Genomic DNA, 15,480 nt, shown 5'->3' on the forward strand with positions numbered 1-15,480 from the left:
AAATGCGGGTCTTGGGGGGATGGGGAGGTGGAGGTCTGCGGACACCGTCCCCCCTCCCTGGAAGCAGGGGAAGAGTCAGTGGCTCTCTGTCACAGGGGCAGACCCCAGTCCACTGGTGAAACACTGTATGTTGTGGGGGGGCAGGGTTCACTCCAAGGGGAGACCTTTCTGTCTTGCAGCCCTAGGGCCTGGAATCCCAGGAAGGGGGGCAGTGCTCTGAGCCACTTCCATGATTGGGGGAGGGGAGAGGATGCCCACAAAGACAGAGGGAAGATGTGCCAGGGCCAGACCAGGCCCCTGACAGGCAGATCAATCAGTGCCAGGCAAGGAGCAGAGGGCTGGGCCCAGGACAGAAGCCTGGTTAGGGAGGCTGGGATAGGAGCCATGCACACCCAGCCCGGGACCCATGCATGGGCCTCCCCCCACCCTCTTGCCCCAGGGTTGCTGCACGTAGACCCAGCCTGCAGTCCGCCCTCTCCCCAGCCCTGCCTGGGATCTGTCAGCACCATCTCATCCCCTCCCCCTCCCTTTCTCTGTGCCAAGACTCAGCAGAGCCTGTGGCACCTGCGGGTAGTTGGGTGAGGGGTGGCAGTGAAGTGGAGGGGAGGTAGAGGGGGAAAGCCAGCACCCCCAGGAACCTCCAAATTGGAATGGGAAGAGACCAGCGACTCCTGACCCTCATTCCCATCCCCCTGGGGGCTTCCTCGGCCTAGATGTGTGGGGGTGCGGTCCCTCCTCAGGATGTCTCCTCACCCTTAGGAGAAATTGGGGAGCTCCTTACTGTTGTCCAAGGAACCTTCCTTCCACCCCTGACCTACAACTAGCCCCTCTCTCTAGGGCTGACTTAGCATTGATATCAGTTCTGGGAGAATGGAACGGGAGACACCAGGAATCAAGGACAGGGACTCAACTGACCCCAAGCCTGAGTTCTAGGTTCTCCAAGCAGGAGGCGGGGGTCTAGCGCAATTTTCGCCTTTCTCCCTCCTGTCAGATCTTAACATTCTGAGTCACTGAAAAGGGGGCAGCCTGTCCTAGGTTTGGGTTGTAGCTAATGACCCTCGAACTCCCACCTAATCTGAGGGCCACTTAGACCCACCCCACACTCAGCTGACTGAAACAAGAGACCTTGTGATTATCAAGTCTGGGAGAGGCGGTCAGCTTCAGGGCCTGGGACCCCCAGCAGGCAAGGGCTACCAGACCCTGTGTTTGTCCTTCTCAAGCAATCTGTTCGGAGGTGGGGAGACTGCAAGACGGGCCAAGGAGATGACAGGGAGTGAACCCTCAGAATGTCAGCACCAAAGAGATGAGGAGGAACTGAACTTGGTCCAATGTAACCCTAGCTCCCTCAACCCAGATTTTCCACACCTCATAGCTGTTGCTCCAACTCCTCGCGAGCCTCCAACTGCCCAGGTCAAGGGGCTCAAAATCATTGCTGAAAGCCCAGAAACCAGAACATGGGGGCTGGTGGGCTCCACACGAGAGGCCAGACTAACCCCCCTCTCCTTGTGCAAGTGGGAAAATCCGAGGAGAAGCCGGGAAATGACTTGCCCAAGACCACAGAAGTCGCTGGGACAGAGCCAGACTAGAAACCCGGGTTTCCACCTCCGGAAGAACGCCTAAGCTGGCCCCCAGACCCCCTACGCCACCCGGTGGAGCTGGCTCTGCCGGCCCGCATTATCCGGAATCGAAGCGGGCAGCCCTTGAGCAGCGGGCCGGACAGGGCAGGGCGGGCGGGGCCGGATGGGAGCCGGATGTCCCTGGGGAGCGGCGCACAGCCTCTCCGACCCGTATGGCGGCGGCGGCGACAGGTGCCTGCGTGGCGATCGGCCCGGGCCCCCGGGCGGGTGCTGAGAGGCCGCCCCTGCCTCACGCGAGCCGAACGAACAAAACGCTCAGGTCCGGTTTGTGCGAGGGGCTCGTCGCGGGGCGGGAGCGGCGGGTCCGGGGCCTGGCTGTGGCCCTCGGCGGTCTCCTGGTCCTGGTCTTCTGCGAGCGCCGTGCTGTCCCGCGCCCGATAGCCGCCCTCACCTGCGCGCATCTGCGGCTGACACGTCGGCGGCCGCTGCAGGTGCGCACCTGGTCCGCCCCTCCCTTCCTGGCCACCCTCCACCCGGCCGGGCCCTGCTTGGCTTGGTCCCCAGCGCACGCCGCGGAGCTTGTGCGGGAGCCCCGGCTCAGCGCGCTTTATACGGCCTACTCAGTCCCCGCCCCTAGACACACACACGCGCGCGCGCGCGCACACACACACACACACTCTCACACCTGTCCTGGCGCCCGTTTGCTCGGGGCAAATATTGACTCAGAGGAGGCGGAGCGCCCCCTCACCCCTCTCCCCGCCCTCACCCAGGCTTCGGGGCCGGAGCTCCTCCGAGGCCTTGGCGGTGGGGGTGGAGGGGGTGTCGGGGACCTGGGCGCCTCTGGAACAACACCAGATGTCACTTTTCCACCCACCTGCCTCGGGGAGGGGGTGGGGAGGAGCCGAGGACAGAGGCTACCAGGCGGAGGTTAGGGGGAGCGGGAGGTTGGGTGTCCTAAGGAAACTGGGGCATCCCCTGGCCTGGGGGATTCGGATTCATATTTAATAGGGTCTGTGGCCCGCGGCCTAGCGATGCGCTCCGTCCCCGTCCCAGCGTCAAATTCTTGACCTTCCTCGACGTGCCTCGATTTCCCTTCCTCTCAACCTCCGCAGAGCCCCGGGAGCCCGGCAGATGCTGAGTAAAAGCTAGCAGTGGAAGGGCCGAACCTCGGAGTAGGTGCGGCGGGGAAAGGGAAGAGATGGCCCCTTTTGCTCCGCGGCCACCTGCTGTGCAGACCAGGCCACCCGGCTCTACTAGGGCAAAAGCCAGCCAGAAACCACCTGGAGCGCCCTCCACTGGCCAAACCGCAGAACTCTCGCCCAGCTGCCTAGTGGAGAGGAGAGACTCAACCTCCCAGCTCCAACGAGTCAGTGCGGTCCACCTTGGCCGCTTCCACCGTCTGTGCCTCTCAGACTGCGCGCGAGTTCTTGTCGTTTACGAGGAAATAAAGTGAAGGCAGATGTGTGTGTGTGTCGGGGGGCGGAGCTAGATGCTTTACTGGGGGGTGATGGAGAAAAGGCAGGGAGGAATCTACAGATGCAAGTCGGAGGAGGTGGGCGCTTGCGTCTGCAAACAGTCGGTGCGGGGCGGTTCAAACGAGCCGGGCATCTCCACTTGCTGCGGCCCCGGGGCCGCTGCTGGCAGCGACTCGGGACTCAGAATCCTGGAATACAGAAAGCCCCAGGTAGGGGAAGTGGAGGAGAAGTTTCCCGGCGCCCCTGCCCTCCCGTGCTACCCCTCGCGCCCTCCGGCGGCCGCTGGCCCCGGCGCCCCCACCTGGGAACGCTGAGCGGCGGCAGGGCGATGATGCGTGGTCGCGAGGTGAGCACCACCTCCCCGCGGCTCGCCTCCACCAGGATGTTCTGGATCATGTTCTCCAGCAGCGCCTCCTGCAGGATAGCGAAAGCCGGGAGCCTGCGCGGCGGGAAGCCGGAGCGCCGGGGTCAGCGCCGCCACCGACTTGCGCTGGGCTTCTCCACTGGCCTCCTCTGTGCTGTACCGTTTGCCCCGAGCTTTAGGTGGATTCTCACTTAACTCCCCGCCCTCCCAACACTACGAAACATTCTTGTTCCAATTTCACAGACGTTCAAACCATGACTCAAAGAGACCAAGGTGCTAAATGTCATGCTGTTGGTACCGGAGAGGGATTCGAACTCGGACAATCCGGGTTCCCATCCCAGGACCAGGGTTGGGGAAAGGTACTGAGCGATGAGACCGCACAGAAGGAGCTCCTAGGGAATCCCACCGTGGACAGAAAGCCACAGAGCAACCCTGGGAAACGGCAGTGCAATAAGAGGTGGTACTTTGCTCCTGGCTCTAGAAAATCACTTAAGTGGCTTTGACGACTATAATCACCCTGCTGGAAGTGGTGTGATGGTAAATGTTAATAGTCTGCTCTTGGAGAAGAAAAATTAAAGCTCAGATCGCCATTCTGTACATAGCGCCCCCTGAGGCCTTAAGCTTCCAGCAGCGCTGTCAATGAACTCGGAGTTGGAAAGAGAAGCTGACACAGGTAGCAGCCCATACCACTGCCTCCTATGACCCTTCTGCACTCAGCCCCCTCTCCAAACCTTCACCTGGGCCTGGCTGCTCACCGGCTGATGGCCTCCTTCTCATCCTGCTCTTGCCTCTCCTTCAGTAAGGCCTTCATCTGCTGCTGCCACTGCCATTTCAGGGACTCCTGGGATGTGGGCTGCAGCATGGGCTTCACCTCTGTCCAGGGCAACTTCTCCCCCTTGTCTTCCCCCTCCTGCTCTCGCAGCTCTTCCTCACCCATCTCCTCCTCCTCTTCCGTCTCCTCCTCCTCCTCTTCCTCCTCCTCCAGCTCCTCCTCTTCTTCCTCCTCCTTCTCCTCCTCTTCTTCCTGCTCCTTACTCTCCAGCCTCCGTTTGTCCTCCTCCTCCTCCTCCTCCTCCTCCTCTTTGCTGAACTCCGAGCTCTTGGAGGACTGAGACGGGGCTGGCACCACGTGCAGGCTGCTGTTGTGGGCCACGAACCTGGCCGACTGCTCATTCCAGAACTGGCAGAAGTAAGGCATTTGTTCCACCAGGTTTTGTCCCACAGCCTCATGGAAGAGCTTGTCTTCCAGCAGGCCCCTGGGTGGGCAGAGGAGGAGGTCTTCACTGAGAGGCCTTGCAGCCCCCTGCGGGGGACTCTGGTTTCAGGGTTCCCCGAGGGGTGGTTCTTGACTACTGTGGCCACAAACAGGTGCTGGTGGGGGGCTGATCAGTTGCTCTTCCTGATGTTCCTTCTTTAGAAAAAGGCACCTCTGGTCCCCCTCCCCCTCGGATTCTTAAAGGTGATCATTATATGATAGTGGAAGAGCCAGGAGGTCAGAGGTACCCAGATGAGGGTGGGAGCCCTGGAAAACAGTGGCCCCGCTCCAGATCCCATCTACCAGCCGCAACAAGGCAGAACTTGGGACCCAGCCCTGAGGATCCCTCCAGCCAGGTCACCCTCCAGAAGGGCCTGGAGCAACCCGTGGAAGGATCTTGTGAAGAAGTTCTATCTTTGGGGAAAAGAAGGGCTGCGACTTGCGGGGCTTTGGGTGGACCCAGAGTTGACCGAACTCACGAGGGAGACAGAGGGGTGAGGGTTTTGGGGAGGGTGCTCACCTGATGATGGCAGAGAGGCAGTCAATCAGAAGCTGCTTCTCCTGCTTGGAGACAGAGGCCCACTTGTCAGGGGATTCTTCCTCACCAGCCTCCGACGCCACCTTGGGGCTCCTCTTTGGCAGCTCCCTGGGGGGCAGGCCATAGCATTCTGAGTGGCCTGGGCAAGCCCCCATGCTGGGGTCAGGGGCATGAGCAGTGATGGTGGCTGCCCGGTCATGAGGACACAGGTGAGCTTGCAGCAGCCTCTAGTCTTAACCCAAACATAGTGCTGCTGCATTTTGGGAATCAAGTCCAACTCTCAGAGTCAGCACAGGACTTGGAGATGCTCCAAGGTGGAAAGAGAAGGGAGGAGGGGAGGCAGGGAGGCCTAGGTGGGTTCCCCAGGGGGGCTCTGGCTCTCTGCCCCTCCTTGTAAGGGCCTGACAGTAGTGGGGGCATCTCGGAGCCAGCAGGGCCCCAGTAGTCCCGCTGATGGCTACACATGCTCCAGGCCCTCAGCAAGGGTTAGGTCTGGGTAGCCCCTTTTCTGGAGTGTGTGGGGGAGGGGCGGTGCAGACAGCAGAGAAAGGAGACCCCTCCCTCCCTCCCTGAGAGTTCACCAGTGCAAGAAGTGGCGGGGAAAGTCAGAGAAGTAGTTGGCCAGGAAGTAGTCGGTGGCATGGGCACGGGCAGTGAGGCCTAGGCAGAGCATGCCTGGCGACGGCGGCTGGGGGCATGGCCAGAATGTCTCCTCCTTTGCCGTTCTGAGGTTCCAGCTGGTCGGCCGGTTGAGATCCTGCTGGTTCTTGATGGGAGGCAGCGTCTTTGGAAAAGGGGAGGCACGGACGACAGGGGCTGGGGACTGCACTCCCATCACTGATGGGTGCTTAGTCCTCCAACCAGGCCTTTGGCGACACCTCTGGCATTTCATCCCCACCCATCAGTACTTTCATCCCTCCCTTCCAGGAGGCTGGACTGGGGGGTGGAGGTATCTCTGGGGACCAAGAAAGGATCCTTTCAAGACATCCCAAGGAGATGGGCCTGGGCTTACGTCCTCACCTTGTACTTTCTCGCAGGCTCACAAGCTGTACAATATGCCCTTTTCTGTGGAAGCAAAGAGACCCTTGCTTAGGATGCAAGAGGCCTAGAGGGATTCCCCTCGTCCTGCCCTTCCTGCTGACCCACAGAGGGCCTGAAGTCAGCGCCACCACCTGCTGCCCTCTTGGTCCTGCACAACTCCCAGCCACACCCTCTTCCAGAACATTCCAGGGAAGTGCTGCCTACAGACAAGGAAAATCTGGCTACCTAGCTAAAGGGAAGGAAAGGAGATGCCACCAAAGAGTGCAGGCTGCTCCAACAGCACTTGTCCCTGGTGCCCAGGAACGCTGTGGTTTAGTGGGATGAGGAAACAGCCTCCCATATTAAGCCTTAATTCTCCTATGGGAGAAATCCCTTCTCCCAAAGCCCTCAAAACATGATTTGCCTTCAGAGCTGGGCCAGAGCCTCAGAGGGGAGCAGTGCTTCCCTGGGGGTTCAGTGTGGAGGACACAGGGGTGATCAAGGTGCAAGAGTGCCACCATAGGGAGGAGGAAGCAAGGCGGACACGTTGACTCATTTATTACCAGCCCCCCTGCATAAATACTAACATTAGCCCATATTGAGTGGAGGCTTTCTGGGTACCAGGCACTGTTGTAGGTAATCTACAAGCATCAACTCATTTAATCCTCCCACCAATGCCACAAAGTGGATCGTTTATTTGTGTTTTAAAAGTTTTAAAACTTCTCTTTTTAACCTTTTTTGTTTGTTTTTGGCCACCCTGCGCAGCTTGTGGGATCTCACTTTCCCAACCAGAGACTGAACCTGGGCCATGGCAGTGAAAGCCCAGAATCCTAACCATGAGTCCACCAGGGAATTCCCTTTCTAAAACTTCTTAATATGGAAAATTTCAAAGGTATACACAAGTGGACTTTCCTGGTGGTCCAGTGGCTAAGACTTCATGCTCTCAATGTAGAGGGCCCGGGTTCAATACCTGGTCAGGGAACTAAACCCCAAATGCCACAACTAAATATCCCATGTGCCACAATGGAGATCAAAGATCTCATGTGCTAGCACTAAGACCAGGTGCAGCCCAATAAATAAATAAAAATACGTATTATTAAAAAGTATACAGAAGTGCTGAGAATGCTACAAAGAGTTCTCCATTACCTCCAACCCAGCTTCAACAATTAGCAGTTTATGGCAATCTTCTCATCTAGACTACCTTGAAGCCAATCTCAGATGTCATATGACTCCCATTATATAGTTGAGGGAACTAAAGAGGTTAAATAACTTGGCTAAGATGCGTCGAAGCTGGAAAACTAAGCCAGACACTTGTTTCCAGAGCCTCCACCTGAAAACACTACGCCACCTTCCCTTCCACCAGAAGGTGAGCTCTGCCTGTTTCCTCCTGGATCCCCAGTGGCCACCCAGTAGCTACTCATTAAATACAGGCTACATGAGGCAGGGAGTGGTCAGCCAGCTTTCTGTATCCACAGTTTCTTGGGAGGGGCTATGCTTAGTCTAATAAAAGAAATCTCATCTCTTACGTCAGGCTGGTCAGCTTTTAGGACCACCTCGGATCACCACCTCTGTCCCCTACGGCAAGGCTAATCAGAAGGCTCTGTGGTGTTCAGAGCCCACCCTGCCCTCCTCACCTTCACTTTCCTATCTGTGATGGTGAACTCTACTTCCTGCCGCAGCTTCTCGTCTTTCCACTCCTGCAGTTCCTTACGATACTGCCTCAGGGGTTCCTGCTGGTATACCTGTGGCTCAGGAAAAGGAGAGAGAAGACAAGGTCTGGAGGGCCTTGGCTTGGGCCTGTGCTGTGGTTGGCCCTTGGAAGAGGGGCCTTGGGGGAAATCTGGGGATCTCACAAACCACTGCACCCCCTCAAGCTGGGAGCTGTGTGCCATCCCAGCTTCTCTCTGAGGGTGGTCCTACCTTGCATACCAGGTCCATGCTATAGAAGCTGGCGTGCACTGAGGCCTTCAGGGTCACCATGAATGGGACTGTCTCCTCCGGAGCCACCTTTCCTTTCATAGGACTCACAGACACCTGTTTATATTTGGGGAAGGAGTCTCTCTGGAGCTTCACAGGGATGGGATGGGACAAGATGGGATAGCACAGGATGGGATGGGGTGGGATGAAGTGGGATGGGATGGGGTGGAGTGGGGTGTGAGGGGATGGAGTGGGGATGGGATGGAGTAGGATGGAGTGGAATAAGATGGACTGGGATGGGATGGGATGGAGTGGAATGGGATGGAGTAGAGTGGGATGGGATGGGATGGAGTAGGGTTGAATGGGATGGAGTAGAAAGGACTGTGGATGGGATGGAGTGGAGTGAGATGGGATGGGATGGAGTGAGATGGAGTGGAATGGGGTGGGATGGGATGGAGTAGTGTGGGATGGGATGGAGTGGGATGGGATGGGGTGGAATGGGATAAATCTAGAGGCCCTCTGAAGGTTCTGGTTTCCTGCAAACACAGGGAACTCTCACCTCCCCAAAGTCTAGAGGCTTCAGCTGCCAGGCAAAGACAATTGTCTCGTTCTTGGAGATGTTGTTAAGGAACAGCAGGCGGCTGCACTTGCTCTGCACAGGAATGTTTCCCAGGGAGATATGTGACTGGGACAGGAAGACATTCTGTTGGTGGAGACAACACAACAGCAACTTTGGGAGGTGAAGAAATACTAAGCCTAGCCACCAGTACCGGAGAAGGCAATGGCACCCGACTCCAGCACTCCTGCCTGGAGAATCCCAGGGACGGGGGAGTCTCTGGGGTTGAACAGAGTCGGACACGACTGAAGCAACTTAGCAGCAGCCACCAGTACCAGTCACAGTGCTTTCAATGGGCCAGGTACCACTGTCGGCAACTGACAGGCATTTAATTCTCAGGGGCCCAAGGATACAGGCACCACTATTGTCCCCACTTTACAGATGTTCAGAGAGTATAAATAATTTTCCAAAGATCTCTAGGATAAACCCAGACAGTATCACTCTAAAGCCTATGGTTTTGACCATTAAAAACAGGCTTGAAAGGACTCAGAAATCAGAATTTGCTTAGAAAAAGCAGGAGCAAGGCCAATATAATTTGAGTCTCTGAAGGGTAGTTGTGGACTACTAGGTGGTCAGCTGTTAGCATCTTCACCGGGCACAGAGCAGAAATTGTGTGGTAGGGCTGTCTGGAAAGAGCGAGGCCATGGAAGGGGCATTTTCTTGGTCTAGACCCTGAGTGCCTCCAGAGCTGAGACTCTGTCTGGCACTTTTCTGTATCCCCAAAACTGTGTCCTCCATGGTACTCACCCTTCAGTAAGAGTCCAAATAGGGGGGAAGGGGAAGAGTAGACAGGCAGATGTATTGGTGGATAGTGACTGGACGAGTGCATGGATGGTTGGATGGATGGATAGGTGGATACGGGGATGAGTAAATGGGCATGTGGGTCAGTGGGGAAACACATGGATGGTGGATGGATGAATGTGGCAGGCCTCGAAACAGTGAGAAGTGTGTGAACTAAAGGTAGTGTTACTGACCCTAGGTATCTTTCAGCAAAATCCATCTCGTTCCAAGGGAGAGGCTGTTCTGAATGAAGATAATATCTCAGCCCTAGAATAGGCTTCTTTCTACCCCTCCCAGTGCCCCCCAAATGCCCCGAGGTGAGGGTGGATGGGGGCCCCACAGGAGGTGGAGCGCCTTGAGCAGGAACACCTGTGAGCACTAGGTGGCAGGGTGAGCCTCTCATGGACCGGTGCCACACCCTAAATACGGAGGAGGGTTGGTTCCAGACTTCACCTCCGTACCCCTTTCCTTTTTCAACTCTGTCATTTCCTTCTCAGCCTCCTCGTCCGCTGCGCTAGCCTCCCAGGCCCTCAAGCTCCCCCTAGGCCTCAGGCCTTCCCAGCTCCCTTTGCCTTACCTGTCCAGGTACCATCAGCCTTGAGTGGATGGCGTTGTTGTCCCACAAGGAGAGGTTGTGGAATGGGGCCGCGTCCCCCAGGACGTGGGGGTCATAGCCCACTCCCTGGAAGCGGATGACGGCTGAGTTCCATCCCAGGATGTGTATGGGCACATCCACCTGGGAGGTTAGGAAGGGGGGTGCAGGCCCTGGTTAGAGCAAGACCTGCTGGGAGGGGGCCACCTCCAAACCCCCGCCCTGTGTGAGCTGGGGCTTCTGCTCACCGTGTAGGTCTTAGCCTCAATAGGTGAGAAGATCCAGAAGACCCGGGCAGTTGTGCCTGGCTGGATCTCCCCTTTGGGGTTGAGGCAGCAGAAGATGGGGTGATCAAAATTTTTTTCCTGAACCTGCGACAGGATGTTGGTCTGGATCTCATATGTTACAGGCACCGAGCCACCATTATACAACTCATAAATCTGCAGGGGGAGGAATTGAGGAATCTTCACACCTGCTCAAGGCCACCACGCAGGGAGCCTGGGATTCTGTGTTCACTGTGGGAGGGTGGGTTGATATCCATGATGTCACCCTTACAGTCCCAGAGTTCCCCTAAAAAACTTCTGATTTCTCTTCTGGCTGGATCACCCAAGAAGTATACAACTGTATTTTCAGCCTGTAACATTTTAGTATACTATGTAATCTTTATATTATTTGCTCTCAATGTACCTAAGTCAAGTGTGCTGGTGCTAAGTCACTTCAGTCGTGTCCGACTCTGTGCGACCCCATAGACAGCAGCCCACCAGGCTCCCCTGTCCCTGGGATTCTCCAGGCAAGAACACTGGAGTGGGTTGCCATTTCCTTCTCCAACGCATGAAAGTGAAAAGTGAAAGTGAAGTCGCTCAGTTGCGTCCGACCCTCAGCGTAAGGGGACACTAATGCCTGTGTCCATACTGCTGGAATTTAGGGAAACGTCCATGCACTCACCATCCGGACCCTTCATGGTTTTCTAGGCGCTCATTCTAATTACCTGGGAGGCTGCCACTTTCCACCTCTGCCATTAGAGGCAGTTGTGCTTAAAGGCAGAAAAGGGAGCAGAAGGAAGGTATGAGGTCCCCCAAGACTAACCCTGAAGTTGGGGAGTCACAGAAAGTCCTGCCTGAAACCAGAGGTCTTCTGGCCCAAGACTCCATGTTAGAGATGAGAGAAAGACAGTGAGAATAAAGAGTTAATCTGGATTAGGTTCAACCCCCTCATCTTTCTCAGCACCCACTCCTGAATGTGCTTTTTTTTCCTGTATGGACTGCTGTCTGAGATTCAGACCTGCTATCTTCTATTTGATGACTCCTCCTTGTTGTTTCATAGGCATCTTACATTTGGCCAAGACCAAACTCTTTACAACCTATTCCTCCCCCTAGTGTATCTCACTTCAGCAAATGGCACCTACATATTCCCAGGAGTTCAAAGTAGGAATCCAATACATTTTCCTCCATCCCCTTCTCTTATTTTCCAGATCTAATCCTCAGCAAGTCCCAGTGATTCTGTCTTCAAAATGTAGATTAAATCTGTTCATTTACTCTGTTTTTGCTGCCTTCTTACAGGTTCCGGCCACCATCTGTTATCATCTTATGAATGAAAGGAGATGCTGGACTGCAGTTGTGGCTTGGTTGGAGGTACAAGTTGGTCTTCTCCTTTGTCCATTTTCCACTGTGTTCAGTGTCACAGCGGAGTGGTCTGGTCTCTCTGGAAAGCTCTCCAGGAAGCATATGAGTCTTTGCTTGTCTTTTTAAGGGTCTGGGCTTCTGGGTGAGGCTTCTGGGAAGCCAGTGGGTAGAGGGGTTGTATAAGGAAGTGAGCAGAGCCTGGGACCATGAGAACCTCTATCGGGTCTAGGAAGCCCTTTTAATTTGCTCCAGGCTGAGTGGCTGGAGGCCCCTGCCCAGAAACACAAGGGATTCTAAATGATTAGAAATTTCAGAGCTGTGAAATGTTTGGAAAAATTCTGTATCTCCCTCTGGGAGATTTCCAGCGTACATTTTCAGAACGAAGGACCCTGGTTCCCTCCAATTAATAAAGACAATTCTGTAGCTTCATGAGGATTCACTTTCTAGCATTTCAGCCTCCGGAAAGATGCCCTTTTTGGAGCAGTGATTTTCAAGACATGACCGTCAATAAGCAGGTGTACTGAAACCAGTTTATCAGGTCATGTCCAGCATTTAAAAAGTAGAACAGAATAAAAAAGAAAACATCAGAGCACTCAGCATGTAGTGGTGTACGTACTGATTTGTGATACTTTTGTTTCAGTTAGATGTGTATGTATGAACTGCGTTTTCCAAAATATACCATGGTTCATGGTCAAGTTTGAAAAGCCCTGTGTTAGAGGAAGGAACCCCCTGCTTTTGCACGGGAATGGGGCCTGGCAAAGGGCTTAGCACCAGTGCCTAGAAGCTGAAGCCTCTTGCCTTGGGTCTCTCCCAGTTGCCCAATCTTGAGGTTCAACCCCACCTCTTTGAGTGAGGACAGGGGCCTTGTCATCCTGTCATGGGCTGATGCAGACACACAGAGGACAACACTTAAGCATCCTGGTGACCAGGACAACACAGACCACTGACCTGCCTTGGGGGCAATGTGTCGCCAATGGGGACAGGGATGAACTGATGGCTGGTGGAGGTGAAGTGCACATACTTCTGCTCCAGCTTCACTGTCACACCTATGAAATTGAGCTGGAAATAGAAAGCCCATGAGTAGCATCCTTCCCTGGGAGGAACTGAAGTACCCAGTGGAGAGATGTGGACCCCAGTTCCCTGGGGAACGGCACTCCCTGTGCCGCTCTCTAGGCTTTCCAGGACAAGACAAGGGCAGGACCTCACCAGGATCTCCCGGCCATGGGACACCTTGAAGAGCACCGGGAGGCGATCTGTGCCGATGAACAGATGGCTGGAAGGGAGGAGACAGTCCAGGATGACTTACTGAACCTTGGTGTGGGTGGAAGAACGAAGGGTCATGGCACGCTTGTGGCTTTGGGCTGGCTATGCGGAAATCCCTGAGCTGGGATGAGGCAAGAGGAAAATTAAACCTCCCCTGCAGGTGGAAAGGCAACACCTTCTCAGGGTGGTGGCCACTCAGGGTACCCTGGAGTCACACAGTGTAAGGCCAGGCTCCTCCAGGAGTTGGGGGAATGGAGGTCTTCAGGACTGGAAGGGCGGGGTGAGCGGTGGGGGCAGCACCTGTATTTGAGCTCCACTATCTGCTCTTGCCCGGGACTCAGGCTCCCAGCCTTGGGACTGATGGAGAAGATGCAATTGTCCTGTGCGCGCATCTGGTGCAGCTCGGTGCAGTCAAACTCTGCCTTCTCTGCCCAGAGCTCCACGTCAATCTGCTGGTCACTCGGGAAGAGGAAGGCCCTGGGGGAGGGGTGCAAAACAGAAGGGGTGGAGGAGCCTCTCGGTCAGACCAGAGGCAGGAGCTCTGAGCCCCAGCTGGGATGCATGGAGGCCTCCTCTATTCCCTCCCTCTCTTCTCCCCCATTAGGCAAGCTGTCCCATGCAAGGCTGAGCAAACACTGAGGTTGTGGATTCTCATTTCATAATGGTCCACAAACCTAGGAACAGAAGCAGTGACTAAATGGAGAATGGAAATTGGGGCTCCCATTGTGGGTACCAGGGGTCAAGGGGCTGCTTGTATATGTGGCCACTTCGAGCTTGGCAGTGACCCTGGAGGGGTCTGTGTGACAAAGCTCTTAGGAAGGGCCATTTGAGGCACCTAGAAATGTCAGCAGCACCAACCAGGGGGCCCCAGGAAGACTGGCACTTTTGAGTCCAAAGCAAGGCTGGACATAGAATCACTGCCTCTGTGATGCTAGGTGCTCCAGTAAAGCAGATATTGCATTCTAAAGGGTGCCCAAATAAGTGACAAAGGGGTTCCAAGATCACAATCTGAAAAGAAGGCTCCATCCACTCTCAGAGGGATGAACTGGCCTCAAACTGGGCAGAGTATATGAACAGGGAATAGCCAGAAGTAGGGGAAAATGGGCATCACACCTGAAAAGACTCAAGAAGAGTCTCAGGAAAATGCAAATCAAAATTCTCTCAAATAAATCTTAAGTATTTTCACATCTGAATCGTGAAAAATGGTTACATTCAATGCTGGTAAATTTAGGAAGGACAGACATCCTCGAATACAGGGGAGAAGGAACTGCTCCCACCTTTTGTTGCAGGAATTTTGATAGCATCTTTTAGAATAGAAAGTGCATAGAGTAGAAAATGCCCTTTGACTGAGAAATTCTATTTGGGGGAATTAACTTGCAGGGATAAAAATGTAAGCACGCACGCACACACACACACAAGGATGTTTATTACCACTTTGTTAGTGATGGCAAAAACAACATTAAAAAGCACTGGGAACAACTGGTGTCATCTGAAAGGAGTGGTTTAAAAATGTAAAGGCTTCCTTGACAGTCCAGTGGTTGAGACTCCACATGTCCAGTCCAAGGGACACAGGTTCAATCCTGGGTCGAGGAGCTAAGAGCCCACATGCCATGTGGCATGCTCAAACAATTTAAAAATTAACAAAACAAAATAGACATAAGGTCCATTCATATTACAGGATATTATGCAACTATTAAAATGAATGAGTTACACCTCTATATACTGATCTTTATTGATCTAAAAATGAATGTTAAAAAAAAAATGAATGTTACTGACATAAGGCTGAGTGACAACGTTATTGTTATAATGCTGAACATAGAGTAATACATGTAACATCATGCCGTTATCGTAATAAAAAATGAAAGAGCAACTGTGTCCATGTGCCCCTGCCTTGTACCAGTGCTGAGAGCGGAAGCACATGCCAAGCCCACCGGGGCCGACTGGAGAGGGAGCCGGCGGGGTGGGGGTGGGGGTTCTTACTTTTCTTCCATCACCCTTGTGTCGTTGGACGTGTTACCGGACTTGGTACTTGCTTCTGTCGTTTTATCTGCAGGATATTGATCTGCAGTAAAACTGGCGACCTTGCTACTTCAGGTTTGCTCAGAGTTTCCCTCTCGGCTCTCACCCCAACTCCGCCCAAATAATCCCTGCCCGTCCTCTGGTGTGGGCCCCCAACTTGGGACTGTGGAAACCTGCCAGCCTGTCCCCCTGCCTCGAACCCCTAATCCTCCTCAGAAGGAGAAGAATTACACGCCAACCAGAGGACTCCAAGGCCCTGTCCACATCCTTATCAGCGTTACAGCCACGCTGTGCTTTTTGCTTTTACCCATGTCTGCACCAGGCCCCCATCTAGAAGGCTCTCTGAAGGCTCTCTGCCTCTGCTCCCTGGCCTACAGGTCTAGCTTTCTCCAGGAAGCGTTTCTGAGGTGCGCACACACTCCCACCACTTCTAAATCCGAGG

At 54.5% G+C, this 15,480-nt stretch overlaps 1 protein-coding gene across 7 annotated transcripts in view; it reads right to left on the reverse strand.

Annotated features, from left to right (window-relative positions):
• Positions 1-3,039: 3,039 nt before the first annotated feature.
• The window catches only part of CFAP65 (cilia and flagella associated protein 65), a 41,638-nt gene continuing 29,197 nt past the window's right edge, over positions 3,040-15,480 (reverse strand). For 5 of the 7 annotated variants that reach the window (XM_070772467.1, XM_070772469.1, XM_019984048.2 and 2 more), the window contains 14 exons: positions 13,320-13,496; positions 12,963-13,029; positions 12,705-12,815; positions 10,383-10,574; positions 10,120-10,278; positions 8,706-8,849; positions 8,150-8,263; positions 7,864-7,971; positions 6,230-6,274; positions 5,791-5,993; positions 5,192-5,317; positions 4,172-4,672; positions 3,354-3,491; positions 3,040-3,240 (listed from right to left, as the gene is read on the reverse strand). In XM_070772467.1, coding sequence (XP_070628568.1) covers positions 3,108-3,240; positions 3,354-3,491; positions 4,172-4,672; positions 5,192-5,317; positions 5,791-5,993; positions 6,230-6,274; positions 7,864-7,971; positions 8,150-8,263; positions 8,706-8,849; positions 10,120-10,278; positions 10,383-10,574; positions 12,705-12,815; positions 12,963-13,029; positions 13,320-13,496 — 2,218 coding nt within the window. In that variant the 3' untranslated portion in view covers positions 3,040-3,107. Of the gene's footprint in view, positions 3,241-3,353; positions 3,492-4,171; positions 4,673-5,191; positions 5,318-5,790; positions 5,994-6,229; positions 6,275-7,863; positions 7,972-8,149; positions 8,264-8,705; positions 8,850-10,119; positions 10,279-10,382; positions 10,575-12,704; positions 12,816-12,962; positions 13,030-13,319; positions 13,497-15,480 lie in introns of those variants that run through there. The other 2 variants (XM_070772471.1, XR_011561885.1) reach the window with 2 other exon arrangements.

The sequence above is a fragment of the Bos indicus genome, chromosome 2 (genome assembly GCF_029378745.1).
Source record: "Bos indicus isolate NIAB-ARS_2022 breed Sahiwal x Tharparkar chromosome 2, NIAB-ARS_B.indTharparkar_mat_pri_1.0, whole genome shotgun sequence".
Classification (NCBI taxonomy): Eukaryota; Metazoa; Chordata; class Mammalia; order Artiodactyla; family Bovidae; genus Bos; species Bos indicus.